General features: G+C 32.5%; 1 protein-coding gene across 4 annotated transcripts in view; it reads left to right on the top strand.

Moving 5' to 3' along the window:
• The first annotated feature begins 904 nt into the window (after nucleotides 1-904).
• Nucleotides 905-25,232, top strand: part of LOC127708961 (lethal(2) giant larvae protein homolog 1-like) — a 44,649-nt gene continuing 20,321 nt past the window's right edge. Inside the window, exons 1-9 of one of the 4 annotated variants that reach the window (XM_052214179.1) lie at nucleotides 905-944; nucleotides 8,714-8,815; nucleotides 12,370-12,467; nucleotides 15,225-15,306; nucleotides 16,921-17,036; nucleotides 18,420-18,566; nucleotides 19,499-19,571; nucleotides 23,303-23,386; nucleotides 24,138-24,264. In XM_052214179.1, coding sequence (XP_052070139.1) covers nucleotides 936-944; nucleotides 8,714-8,815; nucleotides 12,370-12,467; nucleotides 15,225-15,306; nucleotides 16,921-17,036; nucleotides 18,420-18,566; nucleotides 19,499-19,571; nucleotides 23,303-23,386; nucleotides 24,138-24,264 — 838 coding nt within the window. In that variant the 5' untranslated portion in view covers nucleotides 905-935. Of the gene's footprint in view, nucleotides 945-8,445; nucleotides 8,584-8,713; nucleotides 8,816-12,369; nucleotides 12,468-15,224; nucleotides 15,307-16,920; nucleotides 17,037-18,419; nucleotides 18,567-19,498; nucleotides 19,572-23,302; nucleotides 23,387-24,137; nucleotides 24,265-25,232 lie in introns of those variants that run through there. The other 3 variants (XM_052214180.1, XM_052214177.1, XM_052214178.1) reach the window with 3 other exon arrangements.

Here is a 25,232-nt window from a genome sequence, read left to right as displayed (position 1 = left end):
TAACACTTTAGAAAGTTAAAATACAGATGTTCAGAAATTTTTCTAACTCATTGTTTCCTGTGGTCAAAACTAGGGACAAATGTGTCATGCAGTTGTTAATCCTAAGATAAGTCGGATTGTAAATGTTCACATTCTATGGATAATCATGGAAGTATCATATTGACTGGGAATAATGAACTATAACATATCACTGTAATAAGGAGTAATCAGATTCAGTACCATTGAATAAGAATAAGAATAAGAATAAGAATAAGAATTTTATTAGTTTAAAATCCAAACAATAGGATTGTTACTAAATAAACAAACCAATACAAACCAAAACAAAACAAACAAACAGACAGACAGACAGACAGACAGGCATATTAATGACAAAACGATAGACATTAAACAATACAAACATATAGCATTGAAAAAAAAAAAATAAAGATTATTAATATTAAGTATTATACTATTTTTGACAGCATGCCTCCTCTATAAAATTATCAATTCAAATATTAATAGTACCATTGAGAGATTAGGCATCCTGCTAGTGTTGTACACTATCAAAGATTTAATAATGACAGAAATTATTCAAGAGATTGCACACTCATTTCAATATCGTCAACAATTAATATGCTTGCCAGACATAAAAATAAAAACTTTCATTGTGTGACCCCCCCCCCCCCCCAGTAAAATAAAAATTTTGATGGCAACCCACCCCCCCCCCCCCCAGGCTGTATGATATTTTTGGTAATGACCCCGCCCCCTAAACCTAAAATGCACCGACCCCCTCAGCTGATAAATAATTAATGACTGTTCTCTAAGTGTACAGATATGATCATCTACTCAATACAGCCTCAGACGGGATGCTATTCTATTTTTAGAAGCATAGACTCACTATGGATTTATAATGAGATATGTCTGACTATGTGTATATATGGCACCAAGTGGGAGCAATGAAAAAGGTGAGTTCTAATCGCACAATGCTATTCATTTGGGTTGTATATATATCTAAGCAGTCTCTGTAAACTTCACAAATGATACATGATGGTCTTGAAGTATAGATTCTGGTTACTGACGTTGTTTGTCGTCTTAATTACATGTTATAGTGGTCTTTTTATTTTTCCTTGTACACTTTTATCCTTGACTGTTCAGTCCATTTTTGGTAATATACTTTTGGCGTGGTTCTGTACTTATACATCTCACCTTTGTGTTATTGTGCTATGGTCAATTTTGTATTTTTGTCTTTCATTTTTAGCTCACCGGGGCCCGAAAGGCCCCATGTGAGCTTATGCCATCACTTGGCGTCCGTCGTCGTCTGTCGTCGTCGTCGTCTGTTGTCGTCTGTCGTCGTAAACTATTTCAAAAATCTTCTCCTCTGAAACTACTGGGCCAATTACCTTCAAACTGTAACTAAATGTTCCTTAGGGTATCTTGTTTATAAATTGTATCCGAAGTTTGTATCCATCGACAAACATGGCCGCCATGGCTAAAAATAGAACATAAGGGTCAAATGCAGTTTTTGGCTTATATCTCAAAAACTAAATCTTTTAGAGCAAATGTGACATGGGGTAAAATTGTTTAATTGGTCAAGATCTATCGGCCCTGAAATTTTCAGACGAAATCAAATAACCCATTGTTGGGTTGCTGCCACCGAATTGATAGTTTTAACAAAATTTTGCAGTTTTTGTTATTATTTTGAATATTATTATAGATATATATAAACTGTAAGCAGCAATAATGTTCAGCAAAGTAAGATCTACAAAAAAGTTAATATGTTCAAAAATGGCAATTGGCCCTTTAAAGACAATTTTACACAATTTGTTCATCAAGTTTGCTAACATTTAAAAATCTTCTCCTCTGAAATACAGGTGAGTGATTCAGGCTCTTGAGAGCCTCTTGTTGCTTAAGTACTTTGTCTATAGAGTATTTGTTTTTCCTTGTTGAAATAGTTATTTGTTTTTATAGTGATTAAGATTATATCACAATGTTGACTGCTGCGCCCCCAATTTTTGACAATTTTACCTTTTATGTCTGTATGTTTTGCTCACACATTGTTGCCAATATAATGGAATTCTATGCGGCTGTCATACAAGTGAGAGCTTTAGCTAGCTATAAAACCAGGTTTAATCCACCATTTTCTACATAAGGAAATGCCTGTACCAAGTCAGGAATATGACAGTTGTTTTCCATTCGTTTGATGTGTTCGAGCGTTTGTTTTTGCCATTTTATAACGGACTTTCCGTTTTTATTTTTTCCAATCGAAATTTTTATTACTCCTTTACCTTCGTCAACTCTGAAATTCTAGATTTATATCAGTTCAAATCACACAGTACTATAATCCATTTGGGTATGAATAAATACACAGCCTCTGTTGTAAAAAGAAACGATTGTAACATGATGCTGTTACGAAGTCTCCCAAACACAGCTCCCATAATTACAGTCATTTCTAAGGTCGCCGGACATTGGGCAAAGTCCAGTAAAAATTGGTTTGATCCAGTAAAGTGATATGCATAAGTGACCCCGGTTACTAACCCTATATATCATTCAAATCATCCTGACTTGACGAACAGGAATATACATGGTTTAGGGATGGGGATCTCGATCATTTACAAGATATTTGAACTTATTCAAATGACAGGGGTGTGGATGACCCTTTGGGTCTCACCCTGTATATCATTCAAATCATCTTGGTCTAAAAAACCAGAATATATATGGTTTAGGGATGGAGATCTGGACTATTTACAAGAGTTATGAACATTGGGGTAGGGGGAACGCATGGGGAATGACCCTATATATCATTCAAATCTTCGTGACATGACGAACAGGAATATATATGGTTTAGGGTTGGGGATCTCGACCATTTACAAGATATTTGAACATATTCAAATGACAGAGGGTGGGGATGACCCTTCGGGTCTTACCCTGTATATCATTCAAATCATTTTTGCATGACAAACCAGATTATATATGGTTTAGGGGTGGGGGATCTGGACCATTTACAAAATATATGAACATTGGGGTACGGGAACCCCTGGGGACTGACACTATATATCATTCAAATCTTCGTGGCATGACGAACAGGAATATATATGGTCTAGGGGTGGGGATGTCGACCATTTACAAGATATTTGGACATATTCAAATGACAGGGTGTGGGGTGACAGCTTTGGTCTTACCCTGTATATCATTCAAATCATCTTAGCATGACAAAACCAGAATAAATATTGTTTCGGGGTGGGGATCTTGACTACTTACAAGATATTAGAACTTTCTGAAATGGCAGGTGGGGTGACCCATGGGGACTAACCCTTTATTTCATTTGATGTGCTTTATCTTGTAGAACATTTTCAATTATAAATATTGTGCCTATCACTAACTGTTTTCAAGTTATTATCATTTGAAAATAACAAAAATATAAATCCGATAGGGTTCCCTCCCTTCTTTTTGCCCCTCAAAGTACCCCTTTATAGACCCCAATGCACAAACAAAACCCTTATTGCACCACTAGACAAGCTAGTCTAACATATTGTAGAACCTTGCGTAAATCTGACTAGCGGTTTTGGAGAACGGGTGTGGAAAAGTTTATTTAAAAGAGCGGCGGAAGAGAAAGAGGAAGAGGAATAATAATAATAATAACTAGATATGCAATTGCTAGCAATAGCGAATGGCACCCTCGTCCATCTATTGCCATGGTGGTAATGGCAGCCGTTTTGAATATTCCAAATTTAAATAGCTCATTTACACATGCCAGTTAACATTTTTGTAAAGTTTCATTAAGTTTGGAGCATTTTGTAATTTTTGACATTTTTTGCTGTTTCCATGGAAACGGTGACCATTTTCAAAAGTCCAAAGATATGCGCCACATTGGCAGATGCCATGTTACATATCCATAATGTTTCATTGGTTTGATCTAATATTATTTAAGAAAAAGCAGCTTTAATGTATTTTCCCATGGAGTCAATGTTAAACCTTCGCCCTGTTTCCATGACAACGGTGGCCATTTTGGAATTTCTTAATAATGTCTGCACATCTAGGTATACCAAGTAACATTTCCAGAAAGTTTCATCCAGTTAGGTCTTATAATGAAAGATTTAGAATTATGAAATTTTTTCGCAGTTTAGCAGTTTCCATGGAAACGGTGGCTTAGAAACGTAGAATAACAGTATGTCACCCCAACTCCGTTGAGGGTGCCACATGATAATAATAATTGAGCAAAAACAATAAGTCTCCAATTTTTTTTGTGGAGACTTAATTAAATAACCTTCGTCAATTTTGGAATTTAAATATCATACCAGTTCAAATCTAACAGTGCTACCCATTTGGGATGTTTATGTACGCAGCCTCTGTTGTAAATCACTTAACATTCGTCAACTTTTTTAAATTTTAGAATTATACTAGTTAAAATATAACAGTGCTATTTAACAGTGATATAACAGTGAAGGTTTGGTACCATTAAAACGTTAAAACCCGCTGCATTTGTTTGCACCTGTCCTAAGTCAGGAATCTGATGTTCAGTAGTTGTCGTTTGTTGATATGGTTCATAAGTGTTTCTCGTTTCTCGTTTTTTATATAGATTAGACCGTTGGTTTTCCCGTTTGAATGGTTTTACACTAGTAATTTTTGGGGCCCTTTATAGCTTACTGTTCGATCGGTGTGAGCCAAGGCTCCGTGTTGAAGACCGTACTTTGACCTATAATGGTTTACTTTTATAAATTTTGACTTGGATGGAGAGTTGTCTCATTGGCACTCATACCACATCTTCTTATATCTATTCACTGAGAATCTCTGTTGTAATAACTTTTGTGAATATTTAACCTGTGTCAACTTTGAAATTTTAGAATTATACAAGCGTGTTTCGGTTTTTAATTATACCCCCGCTTTAACAAAGTGGGGGTATACTGTTTTACCTCTGTCTGTCCATCCGTCAGTCCATCCATCCGTCAGTCCGTCAGTCCGTCCTTCCGTCCCATGAATATTTTTCGTCGCATTTTTCTCAGGAACTACAATACAAGGATTTCTGAAATTTGGTTTCAGGGTTTATATAAGTCAGCTATACCGTGTGATGCGTTTTCAGATTCATCACTCAACAACTTCCTGTTTACCGAACACTTGTATCATACTCACATGATAGCCAAGTTGAAAATTTTCGTCACATTTTTCTCAGGAACTACAATACAAGGATTTCTGAAATTGGTTTCAGGGTTTATATAAGTCAGCTATACCGTATGATGCGTTTTCAGATTCATCACTCAACAACTTCCTGTTTACCGAAATATTTGGGCGGGGGTATCATCAGTGAGCAGTACCTCGCAGTTTCACTTGTTTGTATTACTTTCAGAATTGTTTTATCTATATAAGAATAAATAGTATATAATATGATAAGATTCATTTTACATCATACTGACGAAGAATATCTGTTTCCTTTTTAGCTCACCTGGCCCAAAGGGCCAAGTGAGCTTTTCTCATCACTTGGCGTCCGTAGTCCGTCGTCGTTCGTCGTCATCGTCATCATCCGTCGTCGTCTGTTAACTTTTACAAAAATCTTCTCCTCTGAAACTACTGGGCTAAATTTAACCAAACTTAGCCACAATCATCATTGGGGTATCTAGTTTAAAAAATATGTCCGATGACCCCGCCTGCCAACCAAGATGGCCGACATGGCTAAAAATAGAACATAGGGGTAAAATTCAAGTTTTGTCTATTATTTTGAAAAACGTTATAAATAGAGAAAATCTGACAGGAGCAGAAATGTTTAGAATGTTAAGCTCTACCAATTGTCCATATTCTTCAATACTGTGAGACTACTTCTTATTGGAGTTATTGCCCTTAAATGACAAATTTTACCATTTTTTTCATGTTTGCCTATCTTGAAAACTATAATATGTAGAGATAAACTTTAAATCGCAAAAATGATCAGCAAGACAAGTTCTACAAATGAATTCCCCATGTTCGAAATCGTCAGTCGACTTCTTATTAGAGTTATTGCCATTTTATTGTGTGTTTGCCTTTTATCTTAAATATTATAATAGATAGATAGAAACTTAAATAAGCAAAAATTATCAGCAAGACAAGATCTACAATTAAGACAATATGGAGGAAATCGTCCGACGACTCCTTATTGGAGTTATTGCCCTTTAATGAAGATTTTTACCTTTTTTGCGTTTTGCCTTATATGATAAAAATTATAATAGATAGACACTTTCATCACAAAAATGATCAGCAAGGCAAGATCTACTAACAAGTCAAAATTTGCCGATATAGATAGTAGACTGTCACTCTTTAAATGAGTAATTACCCTTAAATGAGGATTTTTTTTACCCTCTTTTGTGTTTTGAGCAAAAACTAAAGAAGATAGAGAGAAAGTAAACAGACTAAATGATCAACCATACAAGATCAACAAAACAGAGATTTTTGTCATGAGTTCTATTCTAGCCTACAATGTTGGAGAGTGTCCTTTGTTGAATATGCACATAGACCAAGGTGAGCGATACAGGCTCTTTAGGGCCTCTAGTTATACATGAAGTAGATTTTTGTTATCCGGGAAACATATAATATATTACTATATCAAAAGAGTATTTTGTAAATTTAATTTTTAGGAGACTGTTCAAACATGAAGGAGCAATATTATTTAAAATCTAAAAAGTTTCTAGAGTCATAGTCCTGATTCTGCACACCAAAAGAGTTAACACCTTAGCCCTATTCACAAGTTGTAAATATTTTGTAGCCATCATACACAAACCGGAGAGCACTTTTTCTAACTTTAGAGTATTAATTTCATTGCAAAAATGCCAAGCTCAAGGGAAAAAATTATAATTACTAGTACTTATGATAAAGTACGAAATATAGTGAGTTAAAATTTATCTAAATTGGAAAAAAAATATCCTAAACGTTTCAAAACATTAAGCTGCTGAGATGCCTTTCTACATAAATTCCTACTATGTAAATCAAAATTAAACTGGTAGTCAATGTCTATGTCCAACAACTTTACAACACCTGGAATTTGTCAGGATTAGCTTGTATTTTATTAGATTTATACCAGTCAATCAATTGGTTGGATTCATCTTCTAATGTAGACATTACCTTGTTAAAATCAGGACTATACAGAACAATAATGTGTTGTCATCTGCATAGTTAATATTCAATGAGCTCTGCTTAATCAAATCAAACGTTTATTATAAAATCGTTGAACAAAAGTGGTCCAAGAATAGAACCCTGTTGCACACCTTTCTGGATGTCAGCCCAACTACTATAAATATGTTGCCAACTTTTATCTTTTTCTTTTTGATAAATATGAATTTAAAAGGGACACTGGATGAGAAGAAACACCATAAAATGATAATTTATCGAGTAAAATTTCATACGGTTAGCAATCAAAAGCTTTGGAGATGTCTTTTTTTTTTATGAGGTGGAGTTATTTGTGCCTCCTTTTGTCTATCTGGAAATGCACCAGAGTCAACAGATAGATTTATTAGATCTGTCAGCTGTGGCGCAAAAACAGATTTACTATGTTTCACAACTTGAATTTTAGCTGGAAGTCCGTCACAGCCAGTAGCCTATTTTATTTATAATATTTACTTCCTCCTCGATGGTAGTTCTTTTAAATTCAAAATTTATCTCCGGGTCTCTATGATTTTGTATCTCTAAGATGCTGGGATGTGGAAATTGGGTCATATATAACATCTTTTCCTATTTCCTCGGCTACAGTTGACTAAAAAAGGCATTAAAATGTTCTCTAAATTGTTTGATATCCGAGTCTGAATTTTGTTGCTTTGACTCAAGACATTTTTTTTTACCTGAGTGACACTTTTTAGAGAAAAGAGGGTTTATAGTTTTCCAAAAATCTTTCTAAGATTTCTAAGAAATAATTTTTCATTGATCTCCTTTTGACCAGATTGCTGTTTTCTAAAATTTCCCCCAAGTTATTCCATTCCTTTGTTTTGTGTAACTTGAATAGAAGATATGTTAACGGTGAATGGGTTTTCTCAAATCACTATTTGAACATGCATTTTTTTATGGTATCTTGTTTTTAAAAGTGCATGTTTATCTAGTATATTTATGACATGAGTCTTTTCATAATTCGTATAAATTTTCATTTATACGCATGGGAAATAAAGCATAAAGCATGGATAGAAAAAAAGAGGAAAGTCTTGAGTATCACACACGCAAACCATAAATAAGCTTCTTAAAAAGATGAATTTTATAGCCTACTTATTGTACAAAAAAAGTTTGGGAAAATCAGGAACGAGAACTCAAATTTTTCATGTTCCCTGTTCAACACGTAGGAACAGTTTAAATAGTCCATACAGAAAATAGTCATTTGGGATTTAGAAAATAACGTTTTTCGTTTTTCATAATGAATGAATATGATATAACTTTAGATATCGATTGAATAAAAAAATCATCGGGTGAAATAAAGCTATATATAGGAACTACATTTACTGTCATTTTGTTTTGTTTGCGGAGTAATACACATTTGAGTTGAATTGAGGTCAATCGATTTAGGTTACGCCAAGCTTGGCGCGGGTTTGAATGCCGGCAAATTAATTAAATTTTGTGACATTTAATTAATAGGAGTGTTATTATAATCAAATCAGTCCATTTGTAAGTTTTACAGTAGTTTATTAATTTATTGCAAGTGCGAATTCTCGTTTTTCATTGTGTCTGATCATATGTTGTAACAAAAAATGTAACCTATTTTCATTTTCACCGTCTCGTAATTTGCATTTTTCAGGTAAATTTCGACGAGGAAATGTTTAAATTTTTGAAGAAGCATCCCGCTAAGGATAGCGAGGAGAGAGAGAAGTTGAAGAAAGAGTTGTTTGGATTCAAACGAGTGAGTAGTAAATTGTAGTAAATATACTTTTGTTGCAGCCATATTGAATGAAGTTAAAATGAATGACAGATGACTCATAAGTGATAACAAGATAAGGGGCCACTTAAGGTTATTAATTGACCTGTGTTTTTCAAGTTATCTGTACACGACAGGTATTTAACAATACTTTTAACCTGTTAAAATCAGACTGGAAATGGTTTTCCATCACAGAAAATGCAACAGTTGTCATGTAACATACATGACATGTGATATTTACATTTTCAGAAGACTTATATCTCATCTTCATCAACTTATTTTGATACCCATGAAACTTCTACCAAACAGTGAAGATGTTTAAGTAAAATCATGCCTACATCCAAATGTTGAACACTAGGCCAGGTGAAATCTTTTGTTTTCAGCAATACACCAGTTCTGAGATACGGTAGTTAGTTATATCTGTCATGTGACTTGCATCATCTAGTGACCAAAATGTAGACATCCTCGTTTGCAACACATGTCGAGTGAATACGTGAAAAAGTTTGATGCTATACTGCATGAAATATTTGGGGAAATAAAATTTAATTACTTGGTCATCCTCCCTTCAGTCATACCAGACATTGAGATTACGTACTTACGGAACATAAATTATTTCTAGCTAGACTACCCTGTTGAATGACAATCTTGAAACTTTAATAGGGGCAGGGATATAGGCGCGCCTTCTATCTGGAAATGAGGTCATAAGGGAGTGCGTAATAGACTCATCTTTTCCGGTGAAAGACATGAATTGAGAAATAGCCTATAGATAGTTTTTGATTGACGTAATTTGAGTAACAGATATTTCCATTTGTGATGATGTTTGAACCTTTGAGGTCAACATGCATAAAATTCAACTTGTTACAGCTGTACTGACCTCAACTTCAAGCCTTTAGAAGAAATAACAGCTGTACTGACCTCAACTTCAAGCCTTTAGAAGAAATAGTTTTCTCGACAATCTTTATTTGTTGAAGCTCGAGATGTATAAAACCAGAGATTGGTAACTCTGCAAAATCTTGTGAAATAGTCTGGCCGAGCTGGCCCTCCTCATGAGTTGATTGAAAATTTAAAAAGTACAAAGTAAACCTTAATACATTAAAAATAAAAACAAGATATCTAAATGATACCTTCAATACCCTTTCGAGAAATCTTTTAAATTTTGATGTTCTTTTACATCTTACATATGTATTTGTACTATCAAAAACAAAAAAAGGAGTATTAACCATATCGATGCCACCTCACTTAATGTGACTTTGTTGAATTTCTGATATCTTGATGTCAATTTTTTACTTTTTTTTACTCTTAAATTTGTTATTTTAAAAGAGGCGAAAAATGAGAAAAAATGAAGAGAAGGAATTGATCACTACATGAAGAAGTAGTTTAAAAAATAAAGAGAGAGCTGTATGCTGTTTCATTAGATAATATTCATATTATATTTCCCTGTCTAAACATTGTATAATTGGGCACTGCAATCTGGATAGATCCCTAATCAGACTTGCTTGTACCATATTTTTTAATTTTGTTGGTCAATTATGAAAATCTAAACATTGTATAATTGGGCACTGCAATCTGGATAGATCCCTAATCAGACTTGCTTGTACCAAATTTATTAATTTTGTTGGTCAATTATGAAAATCAACCAACCTGTTTGCCCTCCAACATGGTAGCCAAGGGAAATAACTTCATATAAAAAAGAATTATCAGTTTAAAGCTGATGATATTATAAAAGAGGTTTAAGCATATGAAGTTTTTTTTAGTCTCCTTTTGCATTGTTAAATTATTTAAGATAGAGAAATGGCCTCTTTGTCACAGATTGAAACTGGTAAATTTTGATATTGTCCTTTACTGACCTTACAGCTATTTTAGATATTTAAATAATAACAATTCATCATTTTTGGAAACCATCTAAGCTATTTGTTGTTTAAACATCACCAAAAAATGACAAAACATATTGAATTCAGGTTAATGACCTAGTAAAGTGTGGGAAATTGACACTTGGTTAATATATGATATGGCAAGTGACTATTTTATGGTAAGTTCATTTGGTCAGTTGACTGCCTGCTTTCAAGTCCAATCATGATTTCATTAATCCTATTCATAATTGCTCAGGCCAGTGTCTTGTAATATACTAATAAAGATTTATCTTTTCCCATATTTTACTAACCTAACACTAAATAAAGGGACCATGATATTTTGACCGGAGAGATCTATAGAGCTTAAACTTGTTGAACAATCAACAGATCTACTAGCTCTTCAGAGGATTTCTTATGAATCTTACCACCAACAAATTAGCTATCTTTACCCCAATATATTTTGTGAAAATATGGGACAAAATTTATCACACTCCCCAAAAATGTTTGTCACTGAGCTTGAGAGATTGCAATTGGCTAATTCTGGAAAGGGATATGTGTAAAACTGGAATCACAGACCTACTCACCAATTAGATTTAAGAAAGAAAACAAAATAATTTTCCTGTGTTCTGAGCTCAGATTTACATGTTACAGCCAAAAGTGAAAGAGAAAATCATTTTCCTGCATTTTGAGCTCAGATTTACATGTTACAGCCAAAAGTGAAAGAGAAAATCATTTTCCTGCATTCTGAGCTCAGATTTACATGTTACAGCCAAAAGTGAAAGAGAAAATCATTTTCCTGCATTCTGAGCTCAGATTTACATGTTTCAGCCAAAAGTGAAAGAGAAAATCATTTTCCTGGGTTCTGAGCTCAGATTTACATGTTACAGCCGAAAGTGAAAGAGAAAATCATTTTCCTGGGTTCTGAGCTCAGATTTACATGTTACAGCCAAAAGTGAACGAGAAAATCATTTTCCTGGGTTCTGAGCTGAGATTTACATGTTACAACCGAAAGTGAAAGAGAAAATCATTTTCCTGGGTTCTGAGCTGAGATTTACATGTTACAGCCAAAAGTGAAAGAGAAAATCATTTTCCTGGGTTCTGAGCTGAGATTTACATGTTACAACCGAAAGTGAAAGAGAAAATCATTTTCCTGGTTTCTGAGCTCACATTTACAGCAAAAGTGAAAGAGAAAATCATTTCTTGCGTTCTGAGCTCAGATTTACATGTTACAGCCAAAAGTGAAAGAGAAAATTGTATAATGACATAGATTCAGTTTCATTCACATGTACATCAACTACATTGCACATGAATCTTTTAAATGTAAGAACATAATTTAACAGGACCAGAGTACATGTGTCCCATCATGCCCATGGGCATTAAATAATATTTTTTATCCTCCAAAATATGATGCTATGTACTGGATGATCTTGAGCTCAAGAATGCAATCCTTTAGCAGTGTGAGAAATTTAGTTTTTTACAACAGGCTTTGAAGATTTTTTAAGCGGCAATCCTTTATTTATATTTGATGAAGAATGTTATAGTCTGATAAGATAATATATTAATATATATGTCTGACAGTGAACTGCAGGTTTTGCACATTATAAGTACAATGTAGCTATTCCCTTTTTAGAAAAAGCAGTGTATATTTGATAAAAAGCTTCTGTCTGACATGAGATTTGTTTTTTTCAGTGCACAGAACATGGATTTATTAACAAGCCCGCTTGTATGGATTATGATCCCAAACTTCAGTTGCTAGCCATTGGAAACAAGCAAGGTTATATTAAAATGTATCCTTTACATAGATTAGGACATTCATTTCAATGTTAATTATGTATTTGCTATTTATTTGAATACAGGCTCTTCTGGAAGCCAGATTCTGAATATTGTCACAGAATGTGACATTGTAACCTGAAAATATACTTTACTGAAAATATAGTGATTTGAGCTTTATGAACTGCTTACATAACACAAATGTATAACAAATAAAAATAGAAGACGATTTAAAAGTGAATATCTGTGAATTTTGTAGTGTGAGACTAAGAATAGACAGACACGATAGACTACATATCTATTTCTATTGATTTATTTAGTCAACTTTGATATAGAATTAACCAAAATCAAGTTAAAAGTTGGGGCAAGCCGCAACATTCATAATAGCAAAATTCTGTTTTGCATTTTCCAAATAACAGATGTGTAGTGTAAATCTAGATCAAAATTGCAGAACATTTTTATAAGAACAAAGCAGTTACTATTAAAATGTTGCTGATGTATCAAATTTTGTCTCAGTTGAAATGCTTTTAATATTTTATATGCCCCTGCTCGTAGGTGAAGGGGGCATTAAGGTTTACACCTGTACATGTACATCCATACGTATGGCCAAAATTAGCTTCCATTCTCTAACCTTAGTTTGCCTCAACCAATTGTTGTGAAACTTATACACAATGCTTATAACCACCAAACACAGATCAAGGTTAATTAGGTTGGTGTCACTTTTATTGTTCTCGAGTTGTGTTCCTTTATAAATGGAAAATTACCAAACTTGTTGTTTTGCGCACTCAACATTAAGAAACAAATGTCAACATAAGTTTCAAAGAAAACAAATGTCAATAGGTTTGAATTAGTATATTGACTCTTGCATATTTACAAGTGGGGGGCATCTGTATCCCATTGACACAATCTTTTTATTGTATAATTATTTCTGCATTATATGATACATAAAAGGAAGAAAAAATATAGAGTCCTTGTTTATAAGATATAGCAATGACAAATCATAGTTCCAGGACTGTTTTCTTTATCTAGCATAATATTCATATCCCACCTGTTGCCAAATATTCAATAACCAGACCGCATGTTGCCAAAAATTCAATAAACAGTATGAAATGAAAGTTGTGTAAAATACTAAAAAATATTACAAAATAACAGAGCAGCTGTCTGCATATTTCTAACATTCTTCACATAAATGTTAACTATCAAGGCTTCAGTTTATCACAGCTAATACAAAATTAATGGAAAGTAGAAATAGTGCACAACTGTCATTCTTGTGCATTGTAAGCCTTTAATAGTATTAAGGCGTGACATTGAAACTAAATTTAAACTGCCTTTTTTCAAGATGAGCTGCTTGCATGTTTTGAATAGCATATTGGAACTCTACGTGCATTTTGCCTATCTTGCAATCATAAATTTTCTCCAAAGATAATTTTAGTTACTTAAATATTATTAAACATGGGATAATGATTTTTGTAAACATTGAATAATTGTATGTGAGGAATGTCATGGATGGCAATGAAGCATACAATGAATGTAGATATACTATATCTTTGTAAGGTTATAAACTGTCAAGGTGTGGGCATGCTAACCCACTTAATATATATACAATAGGAAGAATTTATTGTATACATCTTCATCAGTCAAGCATGCAAAAATGTTAATAGGATCAGATTTTTGTGAAATTTTATTGTCTTTAAGTATCTTGTAGTGTTTTTTTGGTGGTTAGGTCACTAGGTGACAATTTAGGTATAAATGTGAATTAAATTCTGAAGTACCGTTTATTCCAATCATACATGTATCAGTTAAAATTAATTGATTACAAATAGTGTATCTGATAATACAGGTTAAAGGGAGAGTATGAAGTTCATAATTCAATAATAGCTGATGCATAAATTTATAGATGTTAGCAATCAGTGCAGGAAGTTGGTTATTACACCCAAAAAATAGGTCATGTGTATAATAGTAGTTCACAAATTTACATAAAATTGTTTACATTAAAAAGAGACATTTAAATTGGGATGGTTTTATACTGTCAACACAACTCCCACTTACATATTTTCAGAATATGACAGTTGAAATAAACACCTCTGACTTCTCTTGTATCAAATAATATTTGTCCCACATACACAAAAAAGTATGCAGCTGTACAAAGACTTCCCATTTCTGAATCACGTAAAAAAAATTTGTATAAAATTCTATTGCAAAGTTTAATTTATCTACTAGTCATGAGAAATTAACAAAAATTGAAGAAATTGTAGTTCAAAGTAAACACACAGTCAAGTAGAATGATAACATCTTTACAGCAAGCTTTACTGCCAGGAATTTCTATCTTGAGACTTGTATTTCACTGATTCAAGGATTGAATGCCCTTTAGAACCTATAGATAATTTCCATGATTAGCCATTTCTGCAAACATAAGGTGTAAGAAAAAGATTACTTGTTTGAGATCACTTGCAGTTTTCTAGGGAGATTACATAGTGAAATTAAATTTCTTACTGCATGTACATTGTACTAAATAATAATATGCGAGTCTATTATGATGTATATGACTGACATGATAATGATTAAACATGCATCCCCCAAAACCACCATCAAATGTAAAAATTATTGTAAACCAAGTCATTCAATAACCTGAAGGTATGATTGTGCAACAGTCACTTCATAAATATACTATTGCTCTAAAATAAACATTTAGTTTAGAATGAACAAGGCCATTTACAATGTTCACCCTAGTAGCAACTTTGATAGTACATGTATCTATCTTAACACACGAACAGACTTGGACAGCCTGGTGTAGAATTCTGTGGTGAACTGAAGAGTGGAGCATCTGTCAACCAGTTATTTTTCTTATCAGAAGAGGTAATTAAAGATTCATTATGTACCTAATTATTGCATGTCCTTTACATAGACATGTTTGTTTAATGTCATTTATGAATAAACATTTCAATATCTGATGACAACAGGTAGACATGATGGCATGTATTAAATTACCTTTTCATCATCTTGCACTATGTCATCTTGTATCAAAACTTGGTGGATAAAATTGCTGAGTTAGCAATACATGCAGGTTGACATATTGATAATAAAGCGGCACAAATGGAAATTACAATAATGCCATGTTTCATAAATTTGTTACTGTTAAACTGGAATTGTTTTAATCCTAAAATAGTTTTATGATCATTTGGCTATGTGGCAACCTTCTGTTTAAACATAGGATCTAGTTATAAAAGAGAAAGAATGCTGCTCAAAGAGTTTCGATTTTAATTTGTACTGTACAACACCAAAGTGTCAATTTTCTGTTGAAAAAATTGTACAAACTATGATATTCAGTTATACTGGTATATAAAATATATATATATACCCCTAAACAAAACCAAGATACAATGATCCTTGAACTGTAAATCTTGGTTTGTTTTATGTGATAGTGTAACCCATCCTGCCATTGTTACTTATTAGGGTATAAAGTTTAACAACAAAAAATTTATAAATGATAAAGTGATTCTTGAACTTTATACAATTCATTTCTGTAAAAACTTTTCAATGTAGAAATCAATACATTTTGTAGTTCAATTACATTGTTTGTCCTACTATTTACAGTTAATCTCGTGACCTGAAGGGTGTCAATATGTCCATTGATGTCCAGGGTAAACTGACCTTTGTCAATCCGAAGATTAGCTACAACAGCTGAAAATATTTTACAGAATTTAGTAAAAGGATAGGGTTGGGAGAGAACTTTATTTACTTAAAAATTAAAAAAAATAATAACATTTGTTTTGATAAAATAAACTTTGATTCTTCTATAGAAAAAGGGAAATGTTTTCATAACTTGTTAGTTAAACTATAGTGGTGGTTTCCTAATCATTTGCTGTGATTTTCATTTGAGGCAACATAAAAGATTTATGTTTCTCAATTTTAAGGCATATTTACTCATCTATTTTACTGTAGTATCTTGAAAAATTAATCCCATATCCCATTATATTTTCAGTACATAACTGTTTTAAAATGAATTAAATTGAAATCCAAACTTTTGCTTCAAAGCATAAGGAGGAAAGCTTGCAAAAGAAAATATGATATCATCTGAAATAGATAACTGAAAGTACTGTAAAACATTCATGATAGATAGAGATACAATCAGTTATTATGTTACCCTAGCTAAATCTCCAGAAATCAGATATAAGATTTATAATCTCTTCAATAACAAATATTTGTAACTAAAAGCATATATTTAAAAGATTGAAGATGATTGATTACTATAGTCTGTATTTTACAGACAAATTGAAAATCTTTCTGCTTCAATTAGTTTAAACATCTATTTATCCAGACCACATCAAAGAATTAGTGGTGACCCCATCTGTAATTATTTTCTTAAATACCTTCAAATTAAACAAGTATTTTGAACATGATCATTTTAAGCAGGTGTTATTGATATTTTCTCTTTTATGTATTTTGACTTTTGTTAATGTTGATTTTTAGGCTCGCTTGATATCCCTCTGTGGAGACAACACTATCACATTATGGGAGATCAACGATAAAGGAGAGAATACAATTTTAGAAGATGTGAAAGAATTTAAATTTAGTGCTGAAGAAAGGTAAAAAAAACTACCTGTACAACAGGTAAAAAACGGATACTCTGTGTGTGATTGGCAGGTTTGTGGATGTTGGCTTATCTGGTTACACTGTATTGTTATCTTATCTGTAATTGGTTTAAATAATTGATAATTCAAAGATAAGATGATTTTCCCCCAGGTGGTCTTTGTCCTGCTGGAAATTTCAGATGAATAATGTTCAATGATTTGACTTTATTTCTATTGTATTTCTAATGAGTTTTTTTGAAAAGGTCAACCCATCCAAAGTTATTATCATGTCACAATCAAGAAATGGCTCCATTTCACACTAGGTTGAATAATTTTAATACTTTAAATGATCTTATTTGAATCCTATCATCAGATGGTCCTCTCTATCTGATAACTTTGTTTTTCACAGAGAACGTCGTAACCTTGTGAAATGTTATAAAAAGTTTTTAAAACTTTGCCTCAATCCCAAAATATTTTAGCAAAATGAAGTGATCAAGTTCATACTTTGGATGCAATTTTTTTAACTAGACATTAGAGGGGGGGGGAGTTACTGGAAGAATTATATAGTTATTTCATACAATTTAAACTCCCTAATTGGAGCCTCTTTGCAGGTAGCTACTGAAGCTTGATTGGTTTACAGATTTAAAATGTGTTTTCATTACAGAATTGATTAGGCTTTGTTAAGGTTCCTAAATATATTGATTATGGTTTACAACCTAGAGGTCTAGACATGAATAATCAATGCGAAAATACAAAATCTTAGTTCTTTTACAATAAAATACCTTCATCACCATTTAATTTTGTGACTGGTGAAAAATCAAATAATGTATTACTAATCAAAATATTTACACTTGCATGAGATCATGATTTATTTTCTGAGTATTATTTCATTGCCTTTATTTGATGTACTTGAGTGTTTCCAAGTTTCTTCAAATGTACTTACCTGGTTTCTTTTGTGGTTACATGATAATCTCTTTTTCTTTGTCAACTAGAAATTCAGAGATTGTGGGAATTTTTTATGGCCTCATTAAGATGTGATAGATGATCATAGTTATATAGACATGCAGTTCATCATGTAGTGTGCTATCTATTTATTATGATCAGTTAAGAATATAGACTAGAATTTGTTATGCCTCTGCCTGTCAAAGCTAAATATATGGTACAAGTTTTGGTCATTGTTAAAGGCAGTACAGTGACCTATAGTTGCTAACATCCACACCCTTCTGTCTCTGGTAGATAGTTATCTTCATTGGCAATCTTACCACTTCTCCCTATTTTTATAGATAAGATTTACAACATATGTTGGTTTAAAGCTGATAAACATTGATAAATGTAGAAAGTAAGAGATTTATTAATTACAATAAAGCAAAGTATTATCTTTTTTTGGTTTCTTTTCAGTAAATTCAAGAACATATCAGTATGTTGCTTAACCAAGAACAAAGAGCACCTGTTGATTGGAACAGAAATAGGAAACATCTTCATATTGGATTTAAAAACATTCCAATTACTTGATCAAATCATTTATCAAGATGTTGTTATGCAGAAGTAAGTCTTTATTGTCACATATACTAGACTTTTGAAGTAAGTGGTCTACTTATCAGTCTGAAAAGATATTTACTATATTTAAGTCTATAGCCCAGGGCTAATTCAAAGACGAGAGTTCAGAAATAGTAACAAAATAGGTTCAATTTGAAGTTTGAACAGAGAAACTGAATTGATGGACAACACCAGATTATACAGATAGAGTGACTTGGTTGAGGCCTATAAGGATTTAAAAAAATTGCAATAAACAACATATTTCTTTAAGAATGATGTCAAAAACCATGAGGACAAAAGCAGCAAAATAGATGTTTACAAAATTGGAAGTTTTGATGCAATGGAAAAAAATTAGAAATGCTGGAAAATTAGAATAAATTCTGCTTGGATATCCTCATACTGTTATTACGTAATAGAGGAAATCTGTAAAGAATTAGAAGAGTTTGTCATATTGATTTTACTACATTGTTTTGCATGCAGGGTGACTAATCATCTTGATTTGTAATTTGATCAGTCAAAATTTATAATTTCAAAAATCTGATATCATATTAAAATCAGTGTTAGATTTTGAAATATTTTGATAGAGTGTTATTGCATTAGATAAAAAAAGGTTAATATTTCCAACTACCTAGAACATGTATTTTCAAACGTATTATTTCATTGCAAATAAGATTTAAGATATTTCATTTAATTTTTGAAAGGTCCCCACATACACATTGTAAAGGAAGAATTGTTCCAGGTTAGAACACATTTTCATTATGGAACATCTTTGACTGTTTCTTAATTACCAGTGGTAAAGGCAAAAGAAAATTTTTGTAGTTTTTATGATTTCTCCTTATGATAATAATGATAATGATAATACACATTATGTTAATGAAATTATCAAGAAAGAGTATTAAGCAGTAAGGAAGTATGTTAATAGAGAGTAATTTATGTTGTAGTGTTCCAGACGATTTCAAAGTTAATCCTGGTGCGGTTGAAGCAATAGCTGTTCATCCTATAAATCCCGATAAGGTATTGATTTTTATTTCTCACTGCAGTTAAGATCATTTCTTCAAAAACTATTATACAATATCAACAGAGTATTTATGTAAGACATTGCATAAGGACTAACACTTTCTTAGTATTATTTTTTTAAAAGGGGTAAAAATGAAATTGTTTCAAAAAGTTTTTATATGACGTATAATGGTAGATGTTGTCGTCTTCTGGTTTCCAGGCTATAACTTATGCACTAGTGTATGGATTTCTATGAAATTGTACCTCAAGGTTCCATACCATAAAAGGAAGGTTGGAATTGATTATTGGTGTTATTGTCCTAAATGTTTAAGAATTATGGGCCAAAAACAAGCATTTTTCTTGTTTTAGGTCAATAACTTGTGTATAAGTGTATAAATCTCGATGAAATTGTACCATAAGGTTCCATACCTCAAAAGGAAGTTTGGGATTGATTTTGGGGTTTAGGGTCCATACTGTGTAGGAGTTAAGGCCGAAAACAAAGATTTTCTGGTTTCCAAACAATAACTTGAGTATAAGTCTATGGACCTCTTTGCAATTGTACCACAAGGTTCAATACCAAGATAGGAAGGTTGGGATTGATTTTAAAAGATATGGCTCAACCGTTTTGGAAAAAGGGGCCAAAAACAAAACTTTTCTAATACTTTGTAAAAATTGCTTATTTCTTGACCAATTTCAAGGAGGTTTAGATCAAAGTCTTGAATTTTTGGGGTTCTTTAATATGCTAATAATATATCAACCATGTATTTAGATTTTGGGTATTGGGCCCTGTTTTTAAATTGGTCCTCATTGAGGTCCAAAGGGTCCAAAATTAAACTTTGTTTCATTTCATCAACATTTGAATTATTGGGGTTATTGATATGGTGCAGATAACTGTGTAATTGCTGTGTCAAATATTTAATCACAATCCAAATTCAGAGCTGTATCAAGCTTGAATGTAGTGTCAATACTTTCTCCAACTGTTCAGGGTTTGACCTCTGTAGTGGTATTGAGCTGTGCCCCGCTGAGCATTTTATTCTCTTAGCTTTCAAGTTAGACCAATATAAACTTGCAATTAGGATGGAAGATATACAGCTTCAACTAAAAGAGGTGGTTGAGCTTGCTTCTTTTAGTGTTGCCTTGTGTAACACAAATAACTTTGAATTAGATGTACAAACAATATAATATTTTAATGTGAGGAATATGAAAATGTTCTAAGGAGGGGTGAATATTTTATGTCCAGAAAGTTATCTTTCAACAGAGATGCAGATAATTTTTTATGCCCCACTTACGATAGTAGAGGGGCATTATGTTTTTCGGTCTGTGCGTCCGTTTGTTCGTCCGTCTGTCTGTCCAGCTTCAGGTTAACATGGTTAAAGTTTATGGTGAAGGTAGTTTTTGATGAAGTTGAAGTCCAATTAACTTGAAACTTAGTACATATGTTCCCTATGATATGATATTTCTAATTTTAATGCCAAATTAGAGTTTTGACCCCAATTTCATGGTCCACTGAACATAGAAAATGATAGTGCGAGTGGGGCATCCATGTACTATGGACACATTCTTGTTTTTCCTGTCAGACATTGGGTCCTGCATGTAAGACAGTTTTGCCAGACCTACTTATTTTGAAAAATAATAACCAGTTCCCCAGTTGGATTAAGATACACCTTAAAACCTTGACTAAATCGACCAGGTTAAATAAGGATATGACCATGGGGGGTTAAATGACCGAGACCACATTTAATTTAAATCATCCTGCTACATCAAATAAATAAATGAGAATGTTGTACTACACTTGCCAATAAGACAACTATCCATTAACTTTATGGACAGTTGTCTTATTAATTAGATCAAAATCAATGACCGTGGCAAGCTACATTTACGTCACACATTAACTAAAATGGAAAAAATACTCTCAGAAAACTAAAAAAAATACTTGTTTTTGTTTAATTTAATTTACATAAATATGGTCATAAGTTGTCCCTTAATAGAACTTTGGGTTTTCAATGCTTTTCAACAACATAATTGAAATGGCCATCTATTGGACGCATGGTTTTCTGTCAAGTGACATTGCATGAACCGTGCGTCCGAGGGACGCGTCCTGATAACACTTGCTGAGTCTTAATTGTCATCATCTGAATTATCCCTCAGCTATCAAAAAGAAGCTGAAAACATGCTTCTATCCAATATTGTTACTGGAAATTTACTTTTGTTTTCATTCATTGCTATGTGTAATGATTAATCCCGAGAAATAAGAAAAAAATTATGATCACATGACTTACGCTCAAGGATCCAGAAATTTTTCCACACAATTTCGGTCATTTTGAGATGATAGAAAAGTTGGTGCCCCTTTCCTAATTGTCGATGTCAACTTGACTAGATTCATAGCATCAACGAACTTGTATTGCTGTTTCATCGCATTTACTAAGTAAATGTATTACCATTACCATGAAGAACAGTTTAGGGAAGGCAATAGTTTAAAATTGAAATGATTTTAATGACTCAAAATGGTAAATCTCTCAGACATTGCTTACGTTTCTTTCGATTTGACAAAAGTTAAAACCGGAAGTTTGCGATAAAGTTAAAGTACGAATAATTCCGGATTCATTTCCGGGATTTGTTTTTTTTATCAAATTGACAGGAAATCACCGGCTTTTTATGGCTTTTTTATTTTACTACCTTTAGAAGTGTTTGAATGTAACAGACAATAGTTGCACTCGTTTAATTTAGCATGAAATCAATTTGCATTTTACGATTAAACATTAAATTTGCTGAAGACAATTTCACGCATGCGTATTATATAGTAAATAAAGCACATGAAAAAATACTTTCTTCTCCGTAAATTTAGGTTTAATTTTTAAATCAGATTTGATGATTGTCTTTGCTGAAAAGTAATTAAATAATGAATACACTTGTAAGGGAATTTCAATTTTTGTTAAGATATTATTCTGAGCTTGTGATCACTGTCAGGTGTGAATAATTAAAACCACAGGTAAAAAGTGATTAGCGATCATAAGCCAATGTTTCACGGAGGCATTGATATAGATATTAGGAGGGCCCTCAGGATTATCAAACTACTGGAGTGGCAGTTTTATTACAGGAAAGGGATTATAAACAAAAACAAGTGATCACAACTTACACAAGACAGTGCAAAATGGCGATTAAGAAATCTGATTTCAATCATTGAGTCAATGAAATGACCGAAATTACTTCATTAAAAAAATAAAATTTGTCCTAAATCCCTATTACTCGTTTAGGACAAATAGTTTCATCTTAGGACATGACTGGCATATATGACCGTTTCCGGACCCTTGCTTACGCTAATTGGATAAACATAGAGAAGATCGAAATCTGTTTACATCAGCACGTTTACCTATTACTGGCAATAAATGTGTCAATACAACGTTTGGTGTTCAATGCTTTTCAACTACATAATTGATTTCGAAGCCAAGGTAACCAGGACCAACTGAAATTTCAATATTGAAGGCCCCAAACAGTAAAAATATTTGCCGGTCATTGGGTCTGACACAAAGACGTCATTTGCCGGACCCCCTAAATTTCTGTCCCCTAGGTCTGATGAAGGGATAAGAACATGTTCAATGAGAAGACTGTTTTATAGTGACAGTATATTGTTTCACTGTTGTTTTGCCTTGTGTTTTGTCAAGTATATATAGGGTTTTTGTGTCATGAATAATTTATACAATATATGCTTTCTTTTCAATTATGTTTATGAATTTGATTGTTAATTGCAGGTACTGATAGGATATAACAGAGGTCTAATTGTATTGTGGGATAACAAAACCAGCAACACAGATCAGACATATAATTCTACACAGGTAAAAAATCATCAATTATGTTATTTATATTGAAGTAGCCTTATTCTGTATTATACCCCCTGCTTGGTTAAGGTATATAGTGATGCTGGGTGTCCTGATCTTGTATCCTCATCTACTTCTGAACTGCTTTACTGAACTTTGTTATTCTTTCACAGAATCATGTTCATGTGATGTACTTTTACACTTCCTATTTCATTTCATTATTGGAATGATTTTTGGCATTTACTTTTTAAATCATAATCTTTAAAAGGCCTTGGGAATGAGAGATGAAAGAATTCAAACAAGAAAGCTAATGGCCTGATTTATGAACAAAACAATATACAGAAAACAAATATGTTATGCAGCAATAAAAGACCAACTGATTTACAGTCTCCTGATTTTGCATGTTCATTGTGATATATGAAATCAGTCCATTGAGCATGTAAATGTGATAATTTATAAATGAAATTCTAAGCAAGGCATTGTGTCAGGACACATATATTTGTTGTACAATATTTAACTTCATTTTAAATTCTTTCAAAAGATATTCAAATGTTATGATATAAGTGTTTATAAGGTTTTAATCATATTTGAAAGGGATTAAATTAAGTTTTTTAGTTTCAAACCATGACAGTTTGGTAACTTAAGTTGAGAATATTTCAAAATTATTCAACTGTTTATAATTTTGAAAACTTATTTTTATGTAAATTTTGCCTGCAAATTTTAAGATAAAAAAATTTTCACTGATTAACAAAATTTGTTTCATTTGTAGCAATTAGAGTCTTTGTGTTGGCATAGGAATGGTGAAGAGTTTATGAGTGCTCATATAGATGGCAGTTACATTGTATGGAATGCATCAGATTCAACTACACCAAAAGAATCAGCTCTTACACCTTATGGTATACATTTCTCTTTACTCCTGTAAATAATCCAGGCCACACTTAATCTTTTTTTTTTGTGGGGGGGAGGGATTTCCCATATAGTTTTGGTTAGTTGATTTTTAGATTATTGAAATTCTTGTTACAATTCTCATATAATTTTAGATAGTTTGATTTCTAAATTATTGACATTCTGGTTACAATTTTTATACGACGCCCGTCAATTTTTGACCGGACATATTATGGTATACAAATGTCCGGTGTCGGTCCGTCTGTCTCTCCGGCGTAAACATGTCGCGTAACTTTAGAATGACTTATCCAAATTTCATGAAACTTAACATAATTGTTTCTTATGATGGTCAAACGATCTGTATACTTTTTGGTGAAAATAAGATTAAAACTTTTTGAGTTACGGGACTTAGTAACTAAAACAGGTGTGTGTTTTTTTCACATGTCGCGCCGTATCTCAAAAACAATTTATGATTATTGCTTAAAACTTTACACACTTCTTAGTTATATTAATCTTAAGATCTGTATACTTTTTGGTGATGATTCAAAATTTTATTTTAGAGATATTGAGTATTTTGTTAAAAAAGGTGGAGGGGTTTTCACATGTCGTGCCGTATCTCAAAAACAGTTTATGATTATTGCTTAAAACTTTACACACTTCTTAGTTATATTAACCTTAAGATCTGTATACTTTTTGGTGATGATTCAAAATTTTATTTTTGAGTTATTGAATATTTTGTAAAAAAAGGGGGAGGGGTTTTTCACATGTCGCGCCGTATCTCAAAAACGATTTATGATTATTGCTTAAAATTTTACACACTTCTTAGTTATATTAATCTAAAGATCTGTATACTTTTTGGTTTTGATTTAAAATTTTATTTTTGAGATATTGATTTTTTTTTTTTAAAAGGGGGGTTTTCACATGTCGCGCCGTATCTCAAAAACGATTTATGATTATTGCTTAAAATTTTACACACTTT

Source organism: Mytilus californianus, unplaced genomic scaffold (assembly GCF_021869535.1).
Source record: "Mytilus californianus isolate M0D057914Y unplaced genomic scaffold, xbMytCali1.0.p SCAF_7, whole genome shotgun sequence".
Taxonomy (NCBI): Eukaryota; Metazoa; Mollusca; class Bivalvia; order Mytilida; family Mytilidae; genus Mytilus; species Mytilus californianus.
Note: the sequence above shows the minus strand (reverse complement) of the source record. Positions and strands in the feature narration are given on the sequence as shown.